The sequence below is a fragment of the Sarcophilus harrisii genome, chromosome 6 (genome assembly GCF_902635505.1).
Source record: "Sarcophilus harrisii chromosome 6, mSarHar1.11, whole genome shotgun sequence".
Taxonomy (NCBI): Eukaryota; Metazoa; Chordata; class Mammalia; order Dasyuromorphia; family Dasyuridae; genus Sarcophilus; species Sarcophilus harrisii.
This window is the reverse complement of record NC_045431.1, coordinates 69,638,330-69,663,503: the sequence shown is the minus strand read 5'-3', so window position 1 is coordinate 69,663,503 and position 25,174 is coordinate 69,638,330. Positions and strand designations below refer to the sequence as shown.

General features: G+C 35.3%; 2 protein-coding genes across 6 annotated transcripts in view; one reads left to right on the top strand and one right to left on the bottom strand.

Annotated features, from left to right (window-relative positions):
- Positions 1-234: 234 nt before the first annotated feature.
- On the bottom strand, positions 235-24,940 carry ABCE1 (ATP binding cassette subfamily E member 1). 2 transcript variants are annotated; one of them, XM_031942788.1, is made up of 18 exons: positions 24,670-24,940; positions 18,518-18,693; positions 17,200-17,285; positions 15,529-15,626; positions 14,453-14,570; positions 13,796-13,933; positions 13,413-13,482; positions 12,845-12,941; positions 12,088-12,177; positions 8,462-8,583; positions 6,924-7,145; positions 5,810-5,869; positions 5,668-5,726; positions 5,414-5,524; positions 5,182-5,324; positions 4,921-5,043; positions 3,858-3,969; positions 235-3,009 (listed from the first exon to the last, which is right to left on the bottom strand). In XM_031942788.1, the coding sequence occupies exons 2-18, from the start codon at positions 18,618-18,620 to the stop codon at positions 2,962-2,964; spliced, it is 1,800 nt and encodes a 599-aa protein (XP_031798648.1). In that variant the 5' UTR covers positions 18,621-18,693; positions 24,670-24,940; the 3' UTR covers positions 235-2,961. The 2 variants fall into 2 exon arrangements, with proteins under 2 accessions (XP_031798648.1, XP_031798649.1); XM_031942789.1 differs by having other exon boundaries at positions 18,518-18,690; positions 24,670-24,819.
- Positions 24,911-25,174, top strand: part of ANAPC10 (anaphase promoting complex subunit 10) — a 93,947-nt gene continuing 93,683 nt past the window's right edge. For 3 of the 4 annotated variants that reach the window (XM_012552191.2, XM_003773167.4, XM_012552192.2), the window contains exon 1: positions 24,911-25,130. The gene's annotated coding sequence lies outside the window, so the exon portion shown is untranslated. The remainder of the gene's footprint in view (positions 25,131-25,174) is intronic. The other variant, XM_023505959.2, reaches the window with a different exon arrangement.

Below are 25,174 nucleotides of genomic sequence, written 5' to 3'. Positions count from 1 at the left end.
GAAAATACCACATAATCTTTTAAATGCTATATAGTTAAAAACCTCCAAGTTTTACTTACAAACTGTATCAAAAACATTAAATACATGTGTAAAGCATTATGCTAGGCACTTGGCTAAATTTAGATGGCCATACCCCATGGGGTTAAGATTCAGCAGCTACACAATACAGAGCTCTACATGAAAAATGCATTACAAAATTTAGACAGTGTTAGGTGAGGTGTGAAGGGAAAGTTGTTTTTTTTTTTTCCCCTTAACAATTAACACGTGAAGGGATTTTGAGTTGCCTTTGAAAGAATGTCTAAGGCAACTAGAGAGATAAGAGCCCAGTCCAAGGTACGTTAAAGGAATATAGAGGTGGTAAAAGCAAATAAATCTGGAAAAGATAGGGTGGTACCAAAATCTTGGGCTTTTAAAGCTGGGCAGAAGCTTGAATTTTACTCAGGAAGTGATAAGGTATTGAATATTTTGGTGTAGTGATATGCTTAACTATTCCTAAGAAAGACCATCCTGGTGATACCAGAATCCAGGCAACTCTGCACTAGTGTACAGAAGAGAAAGGAGGAATTTCAGAGAGATGGAAATGAGAACAGTGGCTCAACAATCACAGAATGAAAGACAAGGATAGGAAGAAAGGTGTTAGACTTAATTTCCCACACTCAAGTCCAAGGTGACAAGGTGATTTTCCTGAATGAAGATGGAATTGCAAATTGAACTCAGAGGAATGAGAAATACAAGTTTGGGATATTTTTGTAGATCACCTGTCTAGTTCCACTTTCATTTTACAACTGGGAAAAAGGAGGTCTGTAGAAGGGATGGAACTTAGTTAGGACCACACCACACCTGATAGTGGGGTAGTTAGAAATGCAATTCAGTCAAGTGACCACAAAATCTCCAGAGCACTACTATCACAAGGAGACTGCTGAGGAGAAAGGGGCCAAAGACAAACTTTCAAATACCCAAATGAGAGGTTGGGAAGAGGTTAAGTTGAGAGATGAGCAATTGGAAAACAAGCAGGAATATGTGGTGTCTCTGATGTTGATGGAAGAACATTTGTCTTATGGGCAAACAGAATTAAACTGTAAAGGACAAGAATTAAGGATTGCCATTTGATTTGGTCATTAGGTCACTGATAACCTTAGGGAAAAGTAGACAGGCAGCCCAAGTCATAAGGTGCTTATATAAGGGAGAGAAAGTAATAAGAAAATAAAAGATATTGGGTAAAATAAATGAGTTTCTCCCAAAGACTTACTTATTAGTGCCTTAAAATTTTTGCTCTTACATCCTCCACGTTTATCAGCATATTCCTGCTCTGTTCCAGAAAACTATCCCTTACAACAAAAGGCACTTTGTGTAGTTCAGGGTAGCTGTCCCATTCATTCAGCATATGTCAGTGGGATAAGTTCCTATTGTGGCCATATTTTCCCCGTTTACATGTTCCTCTAGCAACAATAAGATCAACATAACCATTGCTTCTAGAAAAGGCATGATGATGCTTGATTATCTTATGCTTCCACTCATCATATCTGACTTTCAAAACTAAAACATCCCCCAATTTTCTTGGAGGTAGGACCCCCGAAGCACTTAGCACACTACCAGGCATTTCGTTACAGCTTCATAAATGACTTTTTATTCATTCAACAAATAAAAAAAAAGGAAAAAAAAGTCTACCAAAATTAGTGAAAACATCAAATAAAATGACATGTAATGCTTATGGTCAAGTTAACATTTAGCAGTGAAGAGGAGACAGAATGGTAGGCAAGTAAGCTAGATGACTGAAGGGAAAGTCTTTTTTTAAGGCAATATTATTGGTAGATGGAATGATGAAAATATACTAGAGAAAGGGTGCCAAAAGCAAAAGTTTTAGAGGCTGCAGGAGAGACTAGCAAGGATCAGCAGGGCAGATAAGATTAGCTTTACTGAGTAAGCATACTTACTAGCAGAAGGAAGTCAGGAAGTGAAAATATTGAGGGATTTTTTGAAATGAAGGATAGGGATTATCTAAGGACATTTTCGGAAATGGCTTCATTTTTTCTTAGTGAAGTGGAAGGCTGGGTCATGTTATGATTTTGGAGAAAGGAATACTGCAGGCAGCCCAAGGAGGTAAGTCTGAAGCATGAGAAAGCTAAGCCACTGATAAAGGTAGGATGTATCAGTCATCTATCATGAATTTGTAACATATGAATTCAGCTTAAAAAAAAAATTTAACAGAATGGCACATATTATTTAGCAGAAAAGTTGCTATGCATTTGATTTTTGGATTCAAGATGATTTTGCTTTACAGGGTTTGTTTGTTTGTTTTTTGGATAAATGCCAATCAAATTATAAAAGTCTCACCAGAAAAGTTTTAGTAAACAATATATGGATTGATAAACAACTGACCTATTTTCCAGCAGTGTTTTCCCCCGCCCCCATATTATTCTTCCCTGGAAGTTATTAAGGTATATATTAACTGTATTCAGTGAAGACAAGACATGCTCTATACTTCTGATGGATGTTTATTTATCAAATCCTCACCTTAAGAGTCTTTGACTGGCTTTTTAAAATAAGAGCAGCTTCTATATCTTGACATACGTGGGTAAACCATATTGTACAGAAAACAGTTCTTAAAGATTTTTAAAATTGGAAACACTGGTCAGCATTTGGTACATGAATAAATTACACTTATACTGAAATCTCCCCATAAGTTTTGAAAATCTGGAGGTAATTCATATAACTTGAAATGTCTTCATCTTAGAGCATTACACAAAGAATGGCTTTGTCAATGAGTACAGAAAAGTGGTAGTGTCTGATGTTTAGAGTATAATAATATACAACGCTACTAGTTTCTGATGTTAGATAAAGTAAATCATATTTCAAACTCCAGATTATGCGGGGCATTCTAAAACCTGATTAAAGTTTTATACACCAAAAATTCTGATTATATTTAGTTGTAGAAATGTATTATCAATATTCTTAGTCAGCTTAATCATCCAGGAAAAAGTAGTTTCCACTCTTCTTTTGTTCAACATCCTATGAAAAAAAGAAAAATAATCTAAGAATATGTGTTCTGCTTCATGAAACCTATCTTCCAACCAATACCTGGAAGATGAACTTGCTAGCCTCTTCTCACAGAGACTGTTTCTGGCTTACAGACTTAGATGCAACTTCTCTCCCCAGGAATCTCTCCAAGTTGTTTTCTCTAGTCTCTTCCACTACCCTGTTCAAAATTCCCCTAGGTCAGATCTTTTTAAAAAGACAATGTTTGTGGTTGTTATTTTGCCTGTGTGATTTATATAAATCTTTATAAAATATTACACCACACATTAATTTGGCAGTTACTGATCAAATGTTTATGCTAAATACAATGGATCTAGAAACATATAAAAAAATGTGCAGTTACCATCCTCAAGCTCAAAATCAAATACCACATGTGGCCAAATATCAGATCCTTAGTATAAGTTAGTATAATATTGCCCTTCCCTCTTTCTATGGGAAAAGAAAACATTATGTTATCATCTTTTCAGTAAGTTTAATAATGACCATATATTTTCCCAGTAATGTTACTTGTTATGATACATCCAATACATTTTCCCAAAAGAGACCGGAATCTATGACGCTAAACTCATTTGATTTAATTCTAACATCTAACAAAGTTTTTCACAGTTCCAAATCTTCACTAAGTAGGGGACACATAAATATTGGGGTTACTCCGATATAAAAGGCCCAATGGCTAGAGAAATAGTTACTTCAATGGATAGTAATTTTTTAAAAAAGAGAACAGATGGTTTGTTGGGCCCCAATTTTTTTTTTCCTCATTTAATTCTGAGTTGTCAACACTTAGTACCAATTACCTCCTTCAAAACAACATTCCCACATACCTTGATTGAATTAAGTTTATTTATTCTTGGCCTGTAGTTGTTTGGATCTCTTCTGAAAGTAATTTCAAGCTGAGACAAAAATTTATTCATACCAGCCAAAAGGGTTTGAGGACTAGGAAAAAAAAAAAGTGACAAAATTTTATTTAGATACTTACATACTAACTTTTATTGAAATAAAACTGCATCACTGAGATTCAAGAAAACTGAGAATACCTGCTAATGTTACTCTATAAAATGGCAAGTTTATATGATTTTAAAACTTAATATGGAACTTTTTTTGGTCACAAGAAATATCATATAAAACTTTAAATTCAACAACTTGTTTTAGAAGAGAAAGGGGAGTCAACAGAGAAAAGGCAATAATACAACACATAGTATCTTAGTAAACATTTAAAAAAGTCAGTAGCTATTATGTTAATTGTGTTAATTTTGACTTATTTGTTTCCTTGCAAGGAAACACGATTCTTGAACATGTAAACATTACATTTGGAAATATGAAGGTAACTAGAGTGTAAAAAATAAAACATAACAGGGTCCTAAGCTGGAAAGTACCAGATGCCTCACCTAATCTGTAGAAAATGTTTGATTTTGCTGGGCTTCTTGTGCCTAAAAATGACTTTTCTGAACTTTCATTAAGCTAAACAGAGAATAGAAAGATAGGGATAACAGAGCTGAAACTTGACCTTCATCCATATTCTAGAATATGAACTAGAAAGTAAGGAGAATGACTATATATCACTAACTCACTCTATAAATTCATGCAACTCTGTCTATAAAAACATCTCTGGTTTGCAAGAACAAAGGTCTTTCCCAAGTCCACAGTTCTGGAATTTTCTTCAATTGGCTTGAACTTTGTGGGCCTAGTCCTATGTATTGTCAAAGCCTTTATTTCTGGTTATGTCCTATGCTCTTCCATTTTCATAACAAATGACCCACTAGTCAAGTTCAGGGAACCGAGAGGATTGATATGCTTCATTTATTTCTGGGAAGATGTTAGTATTAGAAATCCATTAATATTTGTAAGAATATTTCTATTAACTTACATAAATATCCAACATTGTACCTGTTTGCGAGTGTGTTCTTAGATGGAATGCCATCAAAAACGATGACCCGATCCGCTAGATAGGTGGCCATGATAAAGTCATGTTCTACCACAAAGGCTGTCTTTTTTGCATGGAGAATGAAACTAAAACAAAAAGATTTTGCAATTTTTTCAATATGGCATTAGAAGGGGCACCAAGAAAGCATATTCAAAGTTTATTAAGCACTTCTGTGTATGAGTACACATACCGCGAATCACACTCTAATGGGCAAGACAATTTACCGTTTGACAACTCTGGCTGCCATTAGACGCTGCTCAGAATCCAAGTATGCAGATGGTTCATCAATTAAATAGACATCAGCAGGTTTGCCCAGACAAAGAGCTAAAGCAACTCGTTGTAACTCACCACCAGATAATGTCTGCACCTGTGTGGAGAAGGAGTTTAGTAAATGTTGTGATATCACTAATATTAAAAAAAAAGGAAAAAAGGAAAAAAAAATTCAGGCCTTAGTACCTCTTGATCTATGATGTTTTCAATCTGCAAAGGTTTCATTACATCAGTGACAAACTGTGGGTGAGTATAAGCATCTCGTATCTTCTCATGTAGTAACTGGCGTACACTTCCCTGTTTTAGTTTTGAAGATAAAAAATAGTATTTAAAGTCTAAATAATTGCCCCTACATGAATGGCAAAGAAAACACAAATTTGTAAATAAGATTTATATCCCTAATGATTTCCTTTAATCAGCAGAAAACAAAAATAACTCACTGTTGATTTGGGACTGATCTTCTGTGGCTTATAGCTGACATTTAGAACTGGTACCTCCCCTAAAATATAGAAAATAACTGTAATAAAAATGATCTTCTTGGATAATTTTGAAATTGGCATAAATGGAAAATTTAAACATTACCTCCTTCATCAGGTTTAAGTCGGCCAGCAAGCATTCTGATGAATGTAGTTTTACCAGTACCTGGGGCAAAATGAAAGTGAGGAAAATATAACAAAGTGAATTTTATGACAATTAAGTTTTTAGTGAATTACTAATAATATACTGAGCATTTTAAGCCAGATACTTAGTATATTCTTTTTAAAAAGCAACATATATAGACATGTATGGTTTTTGTAGGTTGAGAGAAAAATATACACTTAAATTTGTACTGGGCTAAGTATTTGTTAAGAATCAACTGTCAGAAAGAATCACAGAATTTTAATCCTGATAATTAAAAGTAAAAACAGATAATATAAACTTCTGGATTTCTCAGAATTATTTCCTAACAATTTTCATGCAAGGAATAAATTGTCATTTTAATGAAAATTCACTTCCATTTGCTGAAATTTAGCTAGTTTACTTTAATTCCTTTAAAATAAGAATGCAAACACATTAAGTGGAGTTTCAAAATATAAAAAGTGCACTAAATTTCTTTTGCAACAAATAGAAATTTGATTTTTCCAAGGTGTAACATAACATTTAAAAAGTCTGTGCTTTTTTTTTTTCCCCAATCATAAAGGCAATAGGAAACATGTCTGCCAGCCAATAATTTTACAGTTTCACTCTCATAATGGCAATCTAATGCTATAAATGTTGGCAATAAAATTGTCTACAGTGGTAGACTCACCTGAATTTCACATAAGGAATGCTCCAAATGGAGATGAACATGGAGTTTTTTTTTAAGCTGGGTTGCCTCTGAACAACCAATTTATCCATTATTTCCTAGTCAGTATCCAAGATGAATAACTTCCCTATCAATTTATACACAGAAAACTCAGCTCAGGAAAAGTATCTTATTTTTAATGAAGAGGTTTCTTTCTTAAATGTGAATATAAACTGGGTTGAGTGACATAGATTGTAAGCAAGAAGTTAAGGTACACTGTCACAGAAAATATTTGCAGATGAACCAAGGTCATATGATCAACCCAAACCCCCACACCCTCAGACCTATAACCCAGTAATAAAGAGTATTTCTTATAAGACTTTAAAACTGCTTACCCATGTAGACTCAATCATCACAAATTATAACACTTACCATTTTCTCCTAGCATCACCATGATTTCAGAGTCTGTGAATTCTCCGGCAATGATTGCAAGCTCAAATTCGCCCATCTTTTTCTTCATTCCTGGATATTTATACATACACATCTTTTTCACTTCTTCCTCATTTGCTGTCTCAGCCACTTTAAAAACCAGTGATGCATCTCTAAATCTTAAGTTTTCTGTAGGAACGTAACCATCTAAGAAAATATTTATACCTGTTGGGGAACAATAATATCAATAAAAGGAAAAAAGAATAAACTTATACATCAAAAAAAATACTATAATGCCTTTTAAATTATAGATGGTATTCTGCATGAAAAGTTTAAGTTAATATTAGAACATAAATTTCTAGCATATAAATAATTTTAAGAATAAATAATGCTATCTTATTTTTTTGGTCCAAATTTCTAGAATCAGTGATATCAAATGAAGTCACAAAGTTGAATTTGAACTCTTTAAAGTTTCTAAGATTTTATGAAGAGTTCTAATGTCTTTGCCTTTCTCTTCTTTCACATATCAGAAAAACTATTTGATAGAAATTCTCAAATTAGAATTCAATCCAAAGAATGGAAATAAAAATTATTTCTATAGTTTTTAAACATTTAAAAATCTTAGTGTGGTTAACTATAGCCTTCCCTAATTCAAAAAATATATTAATAAATTTAGATGCTCAGAATATTTTTCGACTACATTTACTTTTAATTTTAAATTTTAACAGTATTGATATTATGGCTGGATGTTCATTACAGTCAATGCTTAATTTGAGACCTGACTTGGCTGTGTAATAATAATACCAACCAATTAAAAAAAAGGAACCCAAGGGTGATAACTGACCTGCTATGACTTATTTTATTTTTCTTTTCTTTTTCTCTCTTTTTTTTTGCTGAGGCATTTGGGGTTAAGTGACTTGCCCAGGGTCACACAGCCAGGAAATGTAGTGTCTGAGGTCACATTTGAACTCAGGGCCTCCTGACTTCAGGACTGGTACTCTATCCACTATGCCACCTAGCTGCCCCTGCTATGATCTTTAAAAAAAAAAAAATTATATGGAAAAACAATTTTGTGATTTTCCAAATAATTCAAAAAGCATTTCATTTGACAAATATTTAAAATGTCATCCCAAGAGTATGCTGAGAATGAAGACAAAAAAACAAAACAAAACAAAAAACCCAATTAAAAAAATAAAGCCGCAACCTCAAGTATGAAATTACGTATCACATTTACTTACTATCCAAACAAAAATATTGTAGAAGTTCATCTGAGGTCAAGATATCTTTCTATTATCCTCTCAAATTAAATACTTTAATATCAAACTATATGCCCATCTGTTGATATGTAATTCTATTGATTGATAAATTTTTATCAATTTCATTTCAGGTGAAATATTTTACTGAGTTATAAAAAATCAAAGCAAATGATTAAGAATTTGAAGAATACAAAATTATGTTTTCTAATGTTATAGTTGTAAAGCTAAAGAACATTTTTCTGGAAGAGAGATCACAGAATACAAGTAAAGAATTTTTAAAATTACCTTCTCTTACACTAAAAGGCATAGTAACAACACCATAAGCACTTGGCACTCCATATAAACAGCAGATGAAGTCAGAGAGATAATCTAAAACACTTAGGTCGTGCTCCACAACAATGATATATCTGAAAATTAAAGCCACAGAACATTTTATGTTTTCTAAATTTATATCAAATCTTGTCTATAATATTTTGAAAATCATATTAAAATGGACATCTTTAGCAAATCTTTTTGGAAAAGGCCCGTCTCTAGGAAACAAATGTGAAATTTCTTTTTGAAAGACAAAGGTTTCAAACACCAAATTATACACACTATTTTAAAAACTTCTTCATGCTTTAAAAAATATTACCGTTAGTGATTCTCTTCACCAATGTCCTCTCTCTTGTAACCAAAAAGTTGACTCATACTAAACAAATCAACAAATCATGTATGAAAACCACCCCATTAGCTCTCTACCTCTTTATTGAGAAAGGAAATATGCTTTTGCCAATTTTCCATGATCACATAACACATTATCTATTCAACTTCTATTATGAGCTCTCTATTACCAGTATGACTTCACTTTCCCAGGCCTCATCTGAAGAGTGCTATGTAGTCTCTGAAATCTGTTCCCACTCCAAACCCATAATTCTACATGCCAGCATTATAAAAGATATCAAAAAGAAAAGATAAATGAAGCAATTAAAAGACAGCAAAAGAAAGAATCTGCCAAGGTTTCCATAGTAAACCATTTATCTTACTAGTGATGTTGAAATTACCATCGCAATTTTTGAAGAGCTGTGTAATGAAACAAAAACAAGCATTTAAGATGAAACTGAGAAGACTGGGCACACTGGACCAAATATACCCACGAGAAACTTATTCTGACAGTAGCATGGTTTTTAAAATGCATGATTATTTAGAATATCAATATCAGAGTCAGTAAAAATAAATTTCCATAAAAAAGGAATAAGAGATGGTATTCCCCATAAAAAGAGATTTTGTGATATAGTGTATGAAACTAAATCCAACTACTTGGTTCCAAGAAACATGCTGGCTGTGACTTCAAGTAAGTAGCTTAGCTCAGTGCCACCAGGCACAAAAGTGCGAACTGCCCAGGTATCAACTTATACTGATAGATTTTTTTCATTGGGATTTCCTTTTGTCAGTAAAATCACAGGTTGAGTCCCATCCGATTACCAACAAAAAATGTAGAATAGGAATAGTTTAGCAACCAGTGGCAAACAATATCTACTTACGTCTAAAAAACAAACAAAACAAACAAAAAAACACCCTATGATAATGATCTTTGCACACATGGTGGGTCTTTGATAAAAACAAAATAGGCAATAAGTAGGCTTTAACAGACTATTTCCTAAACTGATCATTTCTACAGATATTAACTAATTATTTGTTTATCACTAAAAACCAAACCAAACCAAACCAAACCAAATGCAAAATCCTTTCAAACCAAGCCAAAACATTCATTGCAAAACACTGCTTTGGGAGTTTTCCATAGTGTCTCTCATTTATGTTAAACTAACAGTTTGATAAAACATTTTAAGAGACATTTGCTAGTTTCATGATGACGTCCTGTTCAAAGTTCAAATAGAAGAATTACATAAAGATGGATCTATTTGTCAGATGCAATTAATTCACACAGAAAAAAAAAAGGAAAAGTATGAATAAAACAATGCTCAGATGCAAAGCGGATAGACATTGAGTTGATCCCAAAGTTGCATGAGAGATGTGAAATGTGTTCAGTGATTCCAAGATTCAAGGCTATGTCCTGCAAAAGCTGATCTTTTTGACAGTAATATTCTCTTGCCAATGCTAGATGGCTATGATTCATGGTACATTACCATCTTGGAGAAATTAAAAATTTGAAGTGACCTACGTCACAATGGAAATGGGTGGAATTAGAGCAAAATACTATCAATAACTTGCACACAGAAGTGATATTTTATAAATTATAATTCAGCATATGTGTCATGAGACATGGACTGGATATATGTCCAAAGTGAGGTATAGATAGACAACTCAAGTACTGCACAGGTATCTGTGAAATATTACAAGAAATAAGAGAAAAAAAATCTTTGGCTTCCTTGAGGACATGTTTTGGTAAAGACAAATACCAACTAGGGTATGAGAAAGGGTGGATGATAGGCTGTAACTTTTATCAATGGAATTGAAAAAGTATTGAAGAAGAATCTCGTCATCAAGTTTGTAATATAGAGAATACAGTGGAGATCAGGAAGTAGTACTGGTTAAAACTAACAGAAGACTTCAAGGAATTAACAAATTTTCAACATTTGTTTTGGACGGGAAGAAGGAATAGGAAGAACTAGTAGTACAAAATAAACAGTGACATGGATCCATTTGGACAGACTCTCAAGCTTAATTAAAGATTACTCATTAAGCTGCAGGATCCTTTGGATGCACCCCCATCCCTTCCCAACTGGGTTATTCTCTTACTGTACATACAGATCACTATGATAATAGAACTAAGCCAATCAGACATCTGTATCTTTCAGTGTTTTGTTATCCCAATCCCCCAAATGCTATTTATTGTTCTGAGAAAACTGGCACTGGCCTAACTAGTTACTCTGGCAATCTACAAAAGGCAGGGCATGCTGGTCTCCAAAGTCTACTTTGATCTTCATTCTAAGGAAGAGAATTTAAATCCTTCCCCTACTCCTCTGATAACTAAAGAAAATGTTAAGAATAGTGTCAGAATTATATCTTAATAGCTCTAGGTGATCTAGAGAATAAGTTGTTGTTATGATATATGGTTGAGTTCTTTCTACCTTGGCAGATAGCTGCTCACTGTTTAAAGTTAGGTCAGATTAGAGAAGGCTTAATTAAGATAGTGAAGAATCTGGATTTGATCAGACATGCAATATAGAACGTTAAAGTAAAATGGCATAGTGGAAAGAACACTGGGCAAGGAAGCAAAAGGTCCTGCGCCCAAATCCCAGTTTTACACTTAACAAAGAACAAGTCGATTTATCGTAGTTTCCACATTTGTAATAAAGGCATATAACTGATCATAATTACATATTGCAGAAGACCATTGTGAGCAAAATGTTTTGTAAATCTTAAAAGGGGTCCATATATGCATTTTTGTTATTGTTCAATAAGAAAATACGAAAATAGAACTTGACAATTAGTTTAGAGACTATAGGTAGGATAGACTGGATTAGGGATAGATGATAAAGTCATTAGACTAGTTAAGAAGTAACTCAAGGACAAAATTATAGGATCCAGAGTCGGATGGTACTAGCATATTTATGGTTCTCCAAGGACTTGAGAACATTTAAGACTCAGAATACTCAGGTTGACCTGAAATTGTATAGTTCGATTATAAAATAAATTCAATTTATTGCTGTAGCCTACTAAGACTTAAAAAGATTATTAAACTAGAATCTAGAAATGAAATATCATTTATGAGAAAACAATGGCCGCCTATTTTCTATTTTCCTTCCTTGTTCACATAGGGTACCCACATTTAATGGTCATGTCCTCTACAGTAAGTATTAAATGTTTTTTGGTAGGGCTCAGACCTGATTCTATCTACATTGGAAATGCCCTTCTTTGAAGCAGACAAATCTTTAGATGACTAGAACTTTAAAAATACCCGATAAACTTACCTATCAGGATTTATTAGTGATCGTATAGTAATGGCAGCCTTTAGCCGCTGCTTAACATCTAGGTAGCTAGAAGGTTCATCAAACATGAAACTATAAAGAAAATAAAACAAAAATATTCAACATTTTTGAAGGATAAAAATTATAAATTATATGTGTACCCTGACACTGAATTTCTTTTTTTTAACTTTACTTTGCCATACTTATTTAAATTCCAACAATTAGAGATTGGAGCAAATAAACATTTTTTGAAAAGCTTGATTATCCTGATAAGATAAATATATGATATAAATTATTTCAGTCAGATCACTGTTTCCCTCCTACATATTTAATGGAGGTAAAAACGATTATTCTGGGAGTTATGTGAAGAAAGAGGCACAATGGCAATGAATATCTAGCAAAAGGGATTTTAGAGGTTACTAAAATACAAATTCTATGTCATGAAAAGAGGACATAATTTTGATTGCTCCCCTTTCCTATATAGCACGACCTTCTGTTTATGGTAGACATTAGGCTGTACTATAGGGTAACTACATTATTTGTCAGTCTGTCAGTTTGGGTATGGAAGGATTAGCCTATCTCATTGCTTTAACAATGTAGAATTTTTAATGGCATTTTCCCTCATTTATTCCTTAAAAATCTTTAATAAGGTGACATTTACACAGGCATTTCACATATATCATCTCATTTGATAGTAAGCAAAACAAATCTGCAAAAACAGCTTAAGAATTAAGGTGCAAGAAACATAAAATTAACATACATATCTGCTTTCTGTATGCAAACAACAGCACAAGCAAATCTTTGCAACTCTCCTCCGGAGAGGTCCTCAACATTTCGTTCTTTGAGATGGGTTAAGTCTATAAAAAAGAATGTGGAACTATTAATTTAATATGATAATGGGGATGGTTAACACCAATGGTTAACAGTTTTATCTTTTTAATAGTTCTTTGGAATTGATTACAGTGCGTTTCATGTGTTTCTCTGAACTATAAGTATAAACTTACCATTTTAAAGATGATGAAACTGCAACATGAAAAAGATAAATGATGTATATACATATAATCATACAGCTAATGAACGTAGGGCTAGGAATCAAACCAGCTCTTTGCGATTCCAAGGCACTGACCTCTTTTTTCACCACCATAACTCATGAGCTAAATTCATATCTGGTTTTAAGACTCTTTTGTTTTGATTAACATCATAATACACAAAACGAATAATGCTAGAATTAACAATGAGTTTTAATTAGCATAGCAATATCATCTATTGAATGCACTATTTTCTGTATGTGTTAATGCTACAAAATACATTTTTCAAAAATAACTTACCAAGCTGCTGACACACAATAGCTTGTGTCTTTGTTTCATCCTTCCGGTCTAAAATAGAACCCACAGTGCCCTGTGGGAAGGTATTAGAAATATGTATACATAAACACACACACAAATATACACATAGCTTTAATAGCATATACAATACAATCAAACATTTATGAAGTGTCAGCTATGTGTAAAGATAAAAATAAGAGAAGAGATAGTCTTTGTCCTTAAAAAACTCATAATCTAGTAGGAGAATATAATTCTCTCCCTTCCCCCAAACTATAAGATTATGATTAAGTGAATAGTAGGGAGGACTGTGGCATGAAATGGAGTGTGTGTGGAGAATGTCCTGGGTGTTGTGCATAGGACCCAAATTCTTCTAATAAATGACTGACCTTTGCAGCTTTGGGAATCTGGTCCACATATTGAGGCTTGATAATCGCTTTTAGATCATCTTCTAGAATCTTGGTAAAATAGTTTTGCAACTCAGATCCTCGAAAATAAGTCAAGATTTCTTGCCAATCTGGTGGATCCTTGAAAAATAAAAATACAAAATGACTGACTGAATACAAGGATTAAAAACATAAAGCACAATTGCTGAGAAAAGATTAAAGTGGATTAACAGATAGTATCATCCTCTGCGTAAAGCACTTTAAAGGAGTCTCACCAATGCAGAATATTTATAATGGTTTATCTTCTTTAGGGAGTATGATATAATGGGGGGGGGGGGGGGGGGGGGGGGAAGGGAAGGGAAATGGATTTAAACTATAAAAGGATCTAGGTTTAAATGTTAGGCTAAATGATTTGAGGTCCCTTCTAGTTCCACATCTATAATCTTTCAAGTACCATACAAATCTAAATTGTGTAACTTTAGATATGAAAAGAATGGCTAATAAACTGATTTCTTGGGCTCATGAATTCCAAACAATCACTGAAATACAGTTTTTAAACTAAGATGATTAAGAAAACACTAAGTACTTTTAAAACTTTTATGTCAAAAAGCTAACAAAATTACCTTAAAGTGTTAATGTTCACAAAAAATCAATACCTACATCATATTTTCCAAGGTTTGGTTTTTGCTTTCCTGCTAAAATTTTCAAGGCAGTTGATTTTCCAATACCATTAGTTCCAACTAATCCCAAAACTTCACCTGGACGAGGGATAGGCAACCTGCATATGTAAATAAAAATGCTAATACTGAAAAGCACAAACTTGGTCATGAGAAATCTCTAACTTGTTTTCTGATCACCTACTTTTAAGGTATTTGCAGCCCACACGTCTACTAATATTCAGCTATTACTGACAATTAAAAGATATACCCATGATTAATGGTTAATTGTTAGAAATGCATCCATGACCAGCACAATTCCTAATTTTGCTTATTCAACTTTCTTTCAGTGATCTGGAGCAATATTTAAAGTCCCAATTATAACATGAAAAAAACAAAGTATTTTGATATTTAGCAGAGCAAGCTACCCCCTCTTCCAAGTCTTTTTTTTCTGGCCTGCCACTTTATAGACAGGGAGAAAGTGCCAGATCAATGAGGCATTCCTCCTCCTTACCCCTGCAGCAGTGGGGCCTAAGAACTGGAAGCTGAGAAATAGCTTTTCATTAACAAATCGATACTACCATATTCAAAATATAAGTGCCACTCACTAAGAGTGATATACACTTTTCTGTTATTTAATTCCCGTTATGTGATGTTTACTCTACATAAATACAATATCAAAAACAAATTCCCCAAAGGTATATAACCGTACTGGTAAGAATACAAGTTGTTCCTAAATTCAACTGTCAAACCTGAGTCTGAGTTCTTTTTGAAAGATACATACACTATAAAAAACAATGATTACAGGCTGCACATGTTCATGCAAATCAGATTTCAGAAAAAAAGAGCTGGTTACATTTAAATCAATTATGGCATATTTTGGAAAGCATACTATATACTCAATGAATGAATTTTCAGAATGTTCCAATACTGTACTACCTGTTGTATAATTAACAAACTCTTCTTCCATTTCCTCCTACCCTGAGTATCTGAAAGGCACACAAATTTAATCAAACACAATTTACTTTAAAATATTTATGGTATATCAAAGTAAAAAAGAAAACTGGTTTGAAAATATACCTGTGAAGTTTGAAGGCATTGGCACAATATCGATGCGTTGTTTCCTTTTCTAGGTTGCTAGGTAAATTGACGATTGACAAAGCGCCAAAAGGGCATTTCTATAATTTGAAGAAAAAGATTCAGAAATTAAATGCTTTTCTCTGGGTCAGGAATGGACTGATTTTTACTCTTTTGGTCTCCCTGTTACCTAGTCTAGATGCAGACAACTATATCTTATTATCTCCTTTCTCCTTTTAAGCACTTTATAAACATCCCTTTAAAGTTTGTTTTACTTGAGATCCTTCCCTTTCCAATTCCTTTTTCTCATTCCCTCAAACCCCTTTGCTGTCCCTATACATTTCCCTGGTGAGTGTAATGCATTTCTAAATTAACTTCTTTTGATTGTGTTGAACTTTCATTTATTCAGTTCAGACAAGATTGGGGTTCACAAAATATTCACTTCCTTTCCCACTTCATGTTAGTATATCTTTCTTTTAATGTGCCCTAAAGATGATTATTTCAATTTAAAGAATTCTCATTTCCTTTCTCTTCTATCCCCAAATCAAGAATATTGTAATTTAAATACTGAAAAGTTAAAAAACTAAAACTCAACAAGAGTAAAAACATTAAAATATTGCTTATTAAGAGTTTACCATCATCAAATATGTTGTTTGTTTAAGTGGAAATAAGAGTATTATAATCACTGGCAGTCAAGGAAATTATATCTGAATAAATGAAATTTAAAAGAAAAATTGAAAAAATAAAATAAACTCTGCTAACAGAGACCTTCTTAATTCTTTCCAGATACTTATCTTAGGATCTAAAGTCATACTACACATAGCTAAGCTCCCAACTTTATAAGTTGTTTCTGCTGAGTTTCCTGAAAACAGAGAGTAAGTTTTCAAGTACTTTATGAAATTGTCAAAGCATATTTAAGCCAATGTAAAACGAAAGGTCATTAATTTCAAAGAATAGGTATAATAGTTGTCATTAAAAAACAACCATAAAAAAAGTATAAAATTCCATAATAAAAACTTAACAATATTAGGGCTTAATATACTGATTTGTTCTAATATGTTTACAGAGTATCACTTTTGGTGGATAAATTGCATAACATTCACAAGTAAAAATTTTGTAATATTTGTAAGTAAAGATCCTAATTGAACAATCTGGATCATTAATTCCAGAAAAAAGAGATATTTTTGCTACTCTAAAAAGTTCATACTTAAAAGAAGAAAAACTACTAATATTTCACATTTTTATAATTCAAACATATATTTACAATCAACCCAGAATTGAAACATGTCCAAAAATTCTAGAGTGATCCTAAAGGAGATTCCTTTTCTGCATATTGACCTCCCTACTCCACTCAAGATTAATAAAATCGAGACTACATATAAACCAATAAAAGTTTATAAGAGAAACAGTTTCACTGATATGCATGCATTTGTGTGTATACAAATAAGAATTACAACTAAAACTTAGTAGATTTAGTTATTCTCATTCTTATAATGAATTCATTTCACATATAATTATATATTATTATGTGATCATATAATGGAAGAAAACTGTATTGCTAAATTTTGCTATTACCCCTTTTTTGCCTCTTAAAAAGTAATGTCATCACAAGCTTATATTTATTTTTGAGCCTAAATTTGCCATTATAATAAGAGCAAAGGGAAAATTATTTACCTTAATACATATACCACAACCAATGCAAAGTGTTTCAGAAATCCATGCGATTTTGCTCTGTGGTGTAACCTCTATGCATAGTTTTCCTAGTAAAAGAAACAAAGGGCCAAATATTTTAACTAGTACAATTGTGACAGTGCTTACTTATTCTGAGGCATATGATACTAATTTAGATAGTAATTTTATAATTTTGGGTACAATAAACTGATAAGAAGTTCAGGCACTGATGTAAGATTTACCACAATCAGGCTTTCAATGTATATTCTGGTCTTCTTTTTTTTGTTTTTGTTTTTTTCTGTATAACCTTCTACACAGAGAACTTTGTGCTAGCCAAACTAGCTAGTTGTTCTCCTATTTTATCTGATCCTTTTTTGCCTCTATTCAGATTCTTTCTACAACTCTATCTGTAGAAATCCTTTATGTTAATGTAAAATCCACCTCAGTAATCACAAAAATTAAATCTTTCCTGATTCTATCCCAGTTAGAAATGATGCTTTCTTCAACCTCCCCTCTATTTTTTCTTTTTCTTCCATTTTCTCCTTTGCCATTATTATACCCCAATTTGTTTTAGAGTTATTTATGTACACATCACGGAATCAGAGAGTTAAAAGGCAGTTTGGTGGTCATCTAATCCAACTCAAACATTTTATCTTTCTATTAAACATAAGCTTTTGAGAGCCAGGGACTATGTAATTTTTTCACCTGTATTCCCAGTACCTAACTCAGTGTACTGAAAATTGTCTGAGCTCAAGGATTATTAAATTCTAATTGTACATAGTAAGTACATGTAAATCTGCCTTGGAAATAAGTAGGAAGGATCTTCCTAATAACTTATTAAGTAGGTTTTTCAACCCATCTACTCTCTTTCTCCCTGCCTTATTAATCTAATAAAACCTAATCTATCAAGCAAAACTCTATTCAGAAGTCTTGACCTAGAGGACAAGAAAAGAGGGACTTTTCAGTATTGCAAGACTAAAAGAAACAATAGGATTTGAATATTCCCCTGAAAGTATTTTTTGGATAATAAAGTTGATTGATTATGATAGCTGAATTCCACAATGTAGATTTTATTTTTTTTGCTTAGGCTTGAAAAGGACTTTCTTTGTTATTAACCAGAATTCTCAAGCCTACTTATCCATTTTATGCACACCAATTTTCTCTCAGAAAAGAAAAAACCCGATATTCGTTTATGTGGGAATAAAACCATTACAACAGAATGTTAAGTCTATACTAAGAATTTGTCCAAAATTATTTTGAAGCCAAATTAGTTTGTTTAAATTCCCCTTCTTATACTGACATAGTCTACAGAATAACTCACCCATTCGCACTACTGGACAGCTCTTTTTGCACTCTTGTCGGCATTTCTTTGGCTTACATTTGTCATGATTGACAATAGCAATTCTTGTTAATTTGTCTGCCATATTCGTCAATGCAGGCTTACAATACAGCAAGAAAGATGACTCTGTAAGCAAGAGAAGCAGGAACCCAGGTCTTCTTGATTAAAAAAAAGAAAAAAAAGGGTTAAAAATAAATTGACTTCTTCTGTATCAAAATGTTAATATTAAGTATTCATATTTTCACATGAAATCTTGTTCATATTATGAAGCACATGCATTATATTTCAATACAAGTATTCAGTTTCTGCAAAATAAAATAGGTAAACATTTTTGTTAACAATTCTAAAATAAAATATTTGAAGTACACTTAAATTCACTTTAGTTATGGAATCAAAACATAGCGGGGTTAAATGGAGCTTCATTGTATGCTTTTTTATCTGTCACAGCACAAGTTGAAATAAGAACAAATTTGGTTTTGACTACTTCCAAGAGGATTTATCTGGGAAGAATTAGAGGGACCTCACTATAACATTACTCATCAATGATAATTTTATCTTGGTATCATCAACCTAACCTCTAATTAATTTCAAATACTTTGCAATATTGAAAAACGTATAAGAATAGTGAACACAATACATAAAAAAAACACATGAAATGACAGGAGAACCTATTTGTACTTTGAAGAAATGGTAACAGTAAAAACAAAGACTGAAAGGTCAGGGTAATGAAATTCTACAAACTGAATATAGATATTAAGGATGTATCCTCTGGGATGCTCAATTGTGAACTTAAAATCCTCTGTAAATTCAAAGAATTTACATTTTAAAATTTCTCAATAGAGAAATAGAGTAACTGTTTAAAGATTTATACAAGATGAAAAATACTGCATCATGAGACTTTGAAATATTGTACATTATGGATGACTATTTAATTGAAAAGGATGCATACATAACACATAAAAAAGGACATGAAATTTTGTTAAATTTAAGTAATGATATATTTAACTATCAAAGTGACCAAATATTGATTTATTAAAGTCTTGTGACTTTATTATTAAGGCAGACATAAGGGGTATTCTTAGAATATTGATTAAATTAAATTATTCCAAAAGATACCCCAAATCTCAAGGTCAATCACATCTCAAAATGCCCACAAGGTTTATGAAGTTGTATAATAGAAGTAGAATCCCCAAACTAGGTTTTTCTTATTGTCTGTATCAATAATCTCTGATCAAGATTATGGAACTTGGATGGATGCAGTCCAGGATATTTCCAAATATTTAAAAGAAAATTTCTAAAAATTTCAATAAATTTTTTTCCAATAAAAAATATTTTTTAAGGAAAGTGTTGAGTTTTACAAATTTTTTAGTATTTGTTCAATACCTAGAAAATCAAAAAAAGGGGACTTGGTGATCCGTAAGATCCCTTTCAGTTCCAAACATAAAGATTTACCTGTTATTTAATCACATCCCTTGAGCAGAAGCCCTGTAATTTAAGACTTTTCCTATGTCTTGTTCTTGATTCCCAGTTTCATCACGTTCTTTTCCATACCTTGGATTGGCCAAGACACTTGAGAACTCTTTTATCTTCCTCCCAAGATCCTCCTTTATTCCCAATTTTCTGATTACTGTCAAGTATTCTTATCCTCCCAGTCAATTCAGGTCCCAAACTCAGGTGTTATTCTCTATTTATCTGCACTTTTAATCAATCTGTTATCAAGTCTGGTCATTTTAACCTGCACATCTCTTCTACATGTCTCATTATCTCTCAATTTATCTGTACTTTCAGCCACTCTGTTACCAACTCTGTCATTTCTATCTACACAACATCTCTCCTATATGTCCCATTACCTCCACTTTACAGTCACATCTAGTTCAGGCGCACAATACCACATTCTAGTTGGCTTTTCTGCATCAATTTTCTCCCCTAATTCATCTTGGTAAATCCTTTATCAAGCTTAAATAATCTATAAAACTGATGACAAAATTGCTAGAAGTCTTGCCTAAAAATTACATTGCAAATAAATCTATACTAAGCAGTATAACTAAGTTGTCAAAGTAATTGCCCTAAAGTACATGCCTGACCATGTTACACACAACCTTTCCAATGAAGACTATGGGTTCTATGTTACCTCTGAGATCAAATACAAAATTCCTGTTTGGTCTGATGCAACCAGCCCCTGATTACCTTTCTAGTCATATGTTCTTCTTCCCTCTATGTCAAAGATATGCTCGCTTATTTGCTATTCCTCACACATAAGTCCATTTCCTAACTAACAGGTTGCCCCCCATGTTTGGAACGCTCTGCCTACTGGTGTTAAGACTCCCTGCTGCTCCTATCACTGGTGCCACCCCTTTAAAATTACCTTTCATTTCCTCTGTATATCTTATATGTTCATAGTTATTTTCATGTTGCCTTCCCAATTAGAATGAGACTACCGTGATGGCAGGAACCATGTTTTTGCATACGCTGCATCTCCAGCACACAGCCACATGGCTGGCACATAATAAAAGCTCAATAAATGCTTCATGACTGATTCTGAACCTAAACTTCTTGAGGGCTGGGAATGGTTTTATTTGTCCCTTATATTATAGTAGGCTGAAGAAATAAAATTTCTTTTCAGTGAATTTTTATTTTCTATGACATAACAGGGTAAGAGCTAGAAGGTATTCAGAGATTAATATAATCACACAAATTAAATTCATAACAAAATTATTTCTAAGGCGTATATTTTATCTGAATGAGATTCTTTACCAAACTGAAATAACCTACAAAACTATTGAAAGATGATTGCTATAAGTCTTCTTTACAAATTGTATTGCAAATAAATCTACAAGAAGTATAAATCAAAAATGTGTGCTAATAAATTCACTTTCCATAAGGGCAATGTTATGAAACTACTTGATCATCTGAACTGTATTAAAACAATATTCCTATTTTCTCAGTAAAATGTTTCAAAATAAAAAATTTGAGCTAATAATTCAGAAGTTTAACTATGGAAATTGAATTTGGAGATGGCAAGAAACAGCACAGGCATGACTGGAAAATGATTTATATACTAAAACAAAATGTGGCAGTATCTGGGTTAACATACAATTTGTAAAAAATCTTATTTTCCCACACATATGAAAATCTATTTGCGAACATTGTTAACTTATTTTTCTAAGCCAAAATTATCATTTTTCTCTTCCCCAAAGAAAGAATGCCTATAGGACTGTTCATCAACAGATCAAGCATTATTAATCCCTTGAGACATGCCAGGAAATGTTCTAAGTAGTTGGGACATAAATACAAAAAGGAGTCTGTTCCTGCCTTCAAGGAGCTTACATTTTACTTGGTAGATACAACACATTAACAGATTAGTTGATACATGATATACACAAAATGCTCCTACAATTTGAAGAGGGGCTCTAGAAAATGGAGAAATCGGTAATACTAAGCTTTGAAGTAAACTAGAGGTTCCAAGAGGCAAGAGAAAAAAAGAAAGGCATTCCAGATATGGGGTAGAACTGTGCAAAGGCAATGTGGGTTGGAAATGGAATACATCATCAGGAGTAAAGCAAGTGCCAATTTGATTAAAATTGAAAAAAGTGGAAGAGATAGGGGTTAAAGCTAATCAACCTAGAAAGATAGGCTACAACCAAATTGTAAATGGTAAATGGGAAGCTGTGATTTGGGCAATTGACTCCTAGGAGCAGAAAAGAAATGGATCTAAATTTGATAAAGCGAGCAGAATAGAAAGGGAAGTACCAATCCTTCACTTAGCAGACATGAAAATGGAGACAAGCTGGATGCAAATGTGTGCTAGCTAATACTAAACAAGGGCAGGAAAAAAATTAAAGGGTTTCTTGGGGTTTTTAATAAATCTCAAATAATAACTACTAACATTTATATGAGCTTTCTTTTACAAAATGCTTTTATATAAGTTCTATAATAAAAATTATGATCATAGTTTTAGACCTGGAAGAAACTTCAAAGGAAACCTAGTTCAACACCCTCATTTATGGCAAAAGATGCTTATGCTGAGGAACAATGCTAAGTGTTACACAGGTAGTAAGGGAGGGGAAATATGAGCCCAAGGCTTGCTACCCATCCAAGCAGTCTTGTCACTGTATCTTGTTTGTCAATTTTCAACACTATTTAGTAAGTAGGGAAGGATGTTATTATCCCCATTTTACGAGATGAAATCCAATTCGGTTACCAAGTTATTACAGAAAATGCAACACAACTTGATTCATCTTAGCAATTAGTGTTCTAGTAGCAGTCAATAAATATTTAATAGTAACACATGAAAATGCACATATCTCTAGTCACAGCTAGTTAACACTCATAAAAACATGTAAGAAGTTGGGAGCGGTGAACAACTGATTTCAGAAAGTAAACCTTAGACATCTATAACATCTTGCCCATTTTGAGGAGCTGGGGTAGGCTAAGTAGGTAGGGGTATGTGTGATTTCACAAATTTATGTCTGTGGAAATGCCTTCTGCTGATGAAGATCAGGAACTCTGTAATTTAGAGTTGTCAAGTAAAGCCCAAGAGAATCTAAGTTTCTTGAGGTTTCCTTTACCTTTGTATTCCTAGTACCTGGTATACAGCAGACACTAAATAAATGCTTGATTACAGTTTAAGAGATTTAAGAGACAATCTAAAAGTGACTACATAACTGTCATATAGCTGCTATGTGTCAAAGGCAGAACTCCACTGTGTCCCACATTCTGTTCACTAAGCCAAGCTGTCACCGGAGATGCATATAGTACAGACTTAAATGCTTACTGAATTCTAATAAAGAAATATCATTCCCTTGTCATTTAAATACTAGACTTTCTTGGAAAATAATGTTTTATTTTTGGAGGGGGGAGAGGAGTTTTTCCAATCCAAATGAAACTCAAGATAACGACCCATCCTTGTTAACAGTGGATGGCTGGGTGGCTGGAAAGTGGTGGTTATCTCAATACACACAGGCTACAACCAAAAAGCCATGATCGTGATTACCAATTGTCACCGTGGCTTACTGGGAAGAATTTTAAAAATCAGCCAAGCCTTGCAAACAAGAGCCTATAGCTTCACAAGATGGTCCCCCGAACATGACAGACCCCAAGTGCCTCCCCAATCACCCCCACCGAAAACCTCGGTGTCATCTCTGCCTCCTCGCACCTTCACCCCCACATCCAATCTGCCGCCAGGTCCTCTTGTTTCTACCTCCACAACCAGCGCCCCCGCCCTGGCGCCAATGCTTGTTCAGGCTGGACCACCGCAGGCTGCCCGAAGCCTCCCCCCTCCCCCCCCCTCCGCTCAGCTGCTCCTCCAGCGCCCAACACCAAGCACCCGTCCTGGAAGGCCCTCGCTCCATATGCTACAGGATGCTGCGCTACTCCACACAGGCCAATTCGGCATCTTCAATGGCTGGACTGGACCCGCCTGGATCCGCTCCCTTCCTGCTCCCCCAGCGCAGGGGCTGCTCCGGATTCACCCCGCTCCCGGCTTGCAGCCGGGAAGAGAGGAAAAGTTGGGCCGGACATCTAGGAGCGATCATGCGTGTTGCAAAGAGCAAACACGGGAGGAGGGTCGCGGAGAAGTGATAATGGAGCGAGTTAACAGTGGGGGAGCAGCCTCGGGGACAAAAAACGGGGGCGCCCAGTTAGTGGCGAATGGGAGGAGGGCCGAGCACGGCAGCCGTCCGAGCGGGGACTTCCGCACAAAATGCCGGTGAGGTGGGGGTGCGGTGACTCATCTCCCAGGGCACCGGCGCGGCCGGCGGGAGGGGAGGCCCGCTGCCCCACGTTTTCTGAAGGCGTGGGGGAGGGTCCGAGGAGCCCACAAGGCTGGGCGCTGGCTTCCGAGGGGCTGCGCTGAGCAGGTTGGAGCCGGGGCAGCGAGAACGCCAGCGTCTGGCCCGAGGTGACAGAGCCTAGGTTCTAACACGCGGCCGCCCCACCCCCACGCGGCCGCCCCAGGCTCGCGCCCCGGCGGTTCCGGCTGACCCGTCCGGCACGAGCCCCCGGCGCCCCTGTCTCCCGGCCTAGCCCTCGGACCCGCTCTCGCTCTCTCCCTCCGCGGACGAAGGCTTTTCTCGTCTCCGCTCCGCTCCGCTCCGGAGAGGGCAGAGGCCCCGCGCCCCGGCTGCCCACCTTACCTGGAAGAAAACGACCGCCCCGGGAGCGGGGAGGGCGGCGGCAGCCACGACCTAGGATCCGGCCTCAGGCTGTGGGCCGCACAACGTGTTCCTGCGGCCGCCGGCCAAAATGGCGGTGCCCAGCCGCCGCCTCGCGCTCACCGTAGAGACGGAAGTGCGCGTGCGTAGAGTAGCCTGCTGGCGGGGGGGGGGGGGGGGCGGGGGGGGGGGCGGGGGGGGGGGGGGGTGGGGGGGGGGGGGGGGGGGGGGGGGCGCTGCGAGGAGGGAGGAAGGTTTAGGGAGACCTGAGGGGCGGCTGACGTCATCGGAGTGCGCCGCGAAGTGGCTGGCGTATGGCGGCGGCGCCGGAGCTGTTGGGAGCCCGCGGAGGTCTGAAGAGAGGAGACTAGGCGACCTTTCTGGGCTGAGGTGTACCGCGTCGTGCCGGGACGCCCGCTTGCCGCGCTGCGGCCTGGAGAACCGTAAGTGAAGGGCGGCGGGGAGGAACACGTCCCGGCTGCTCACG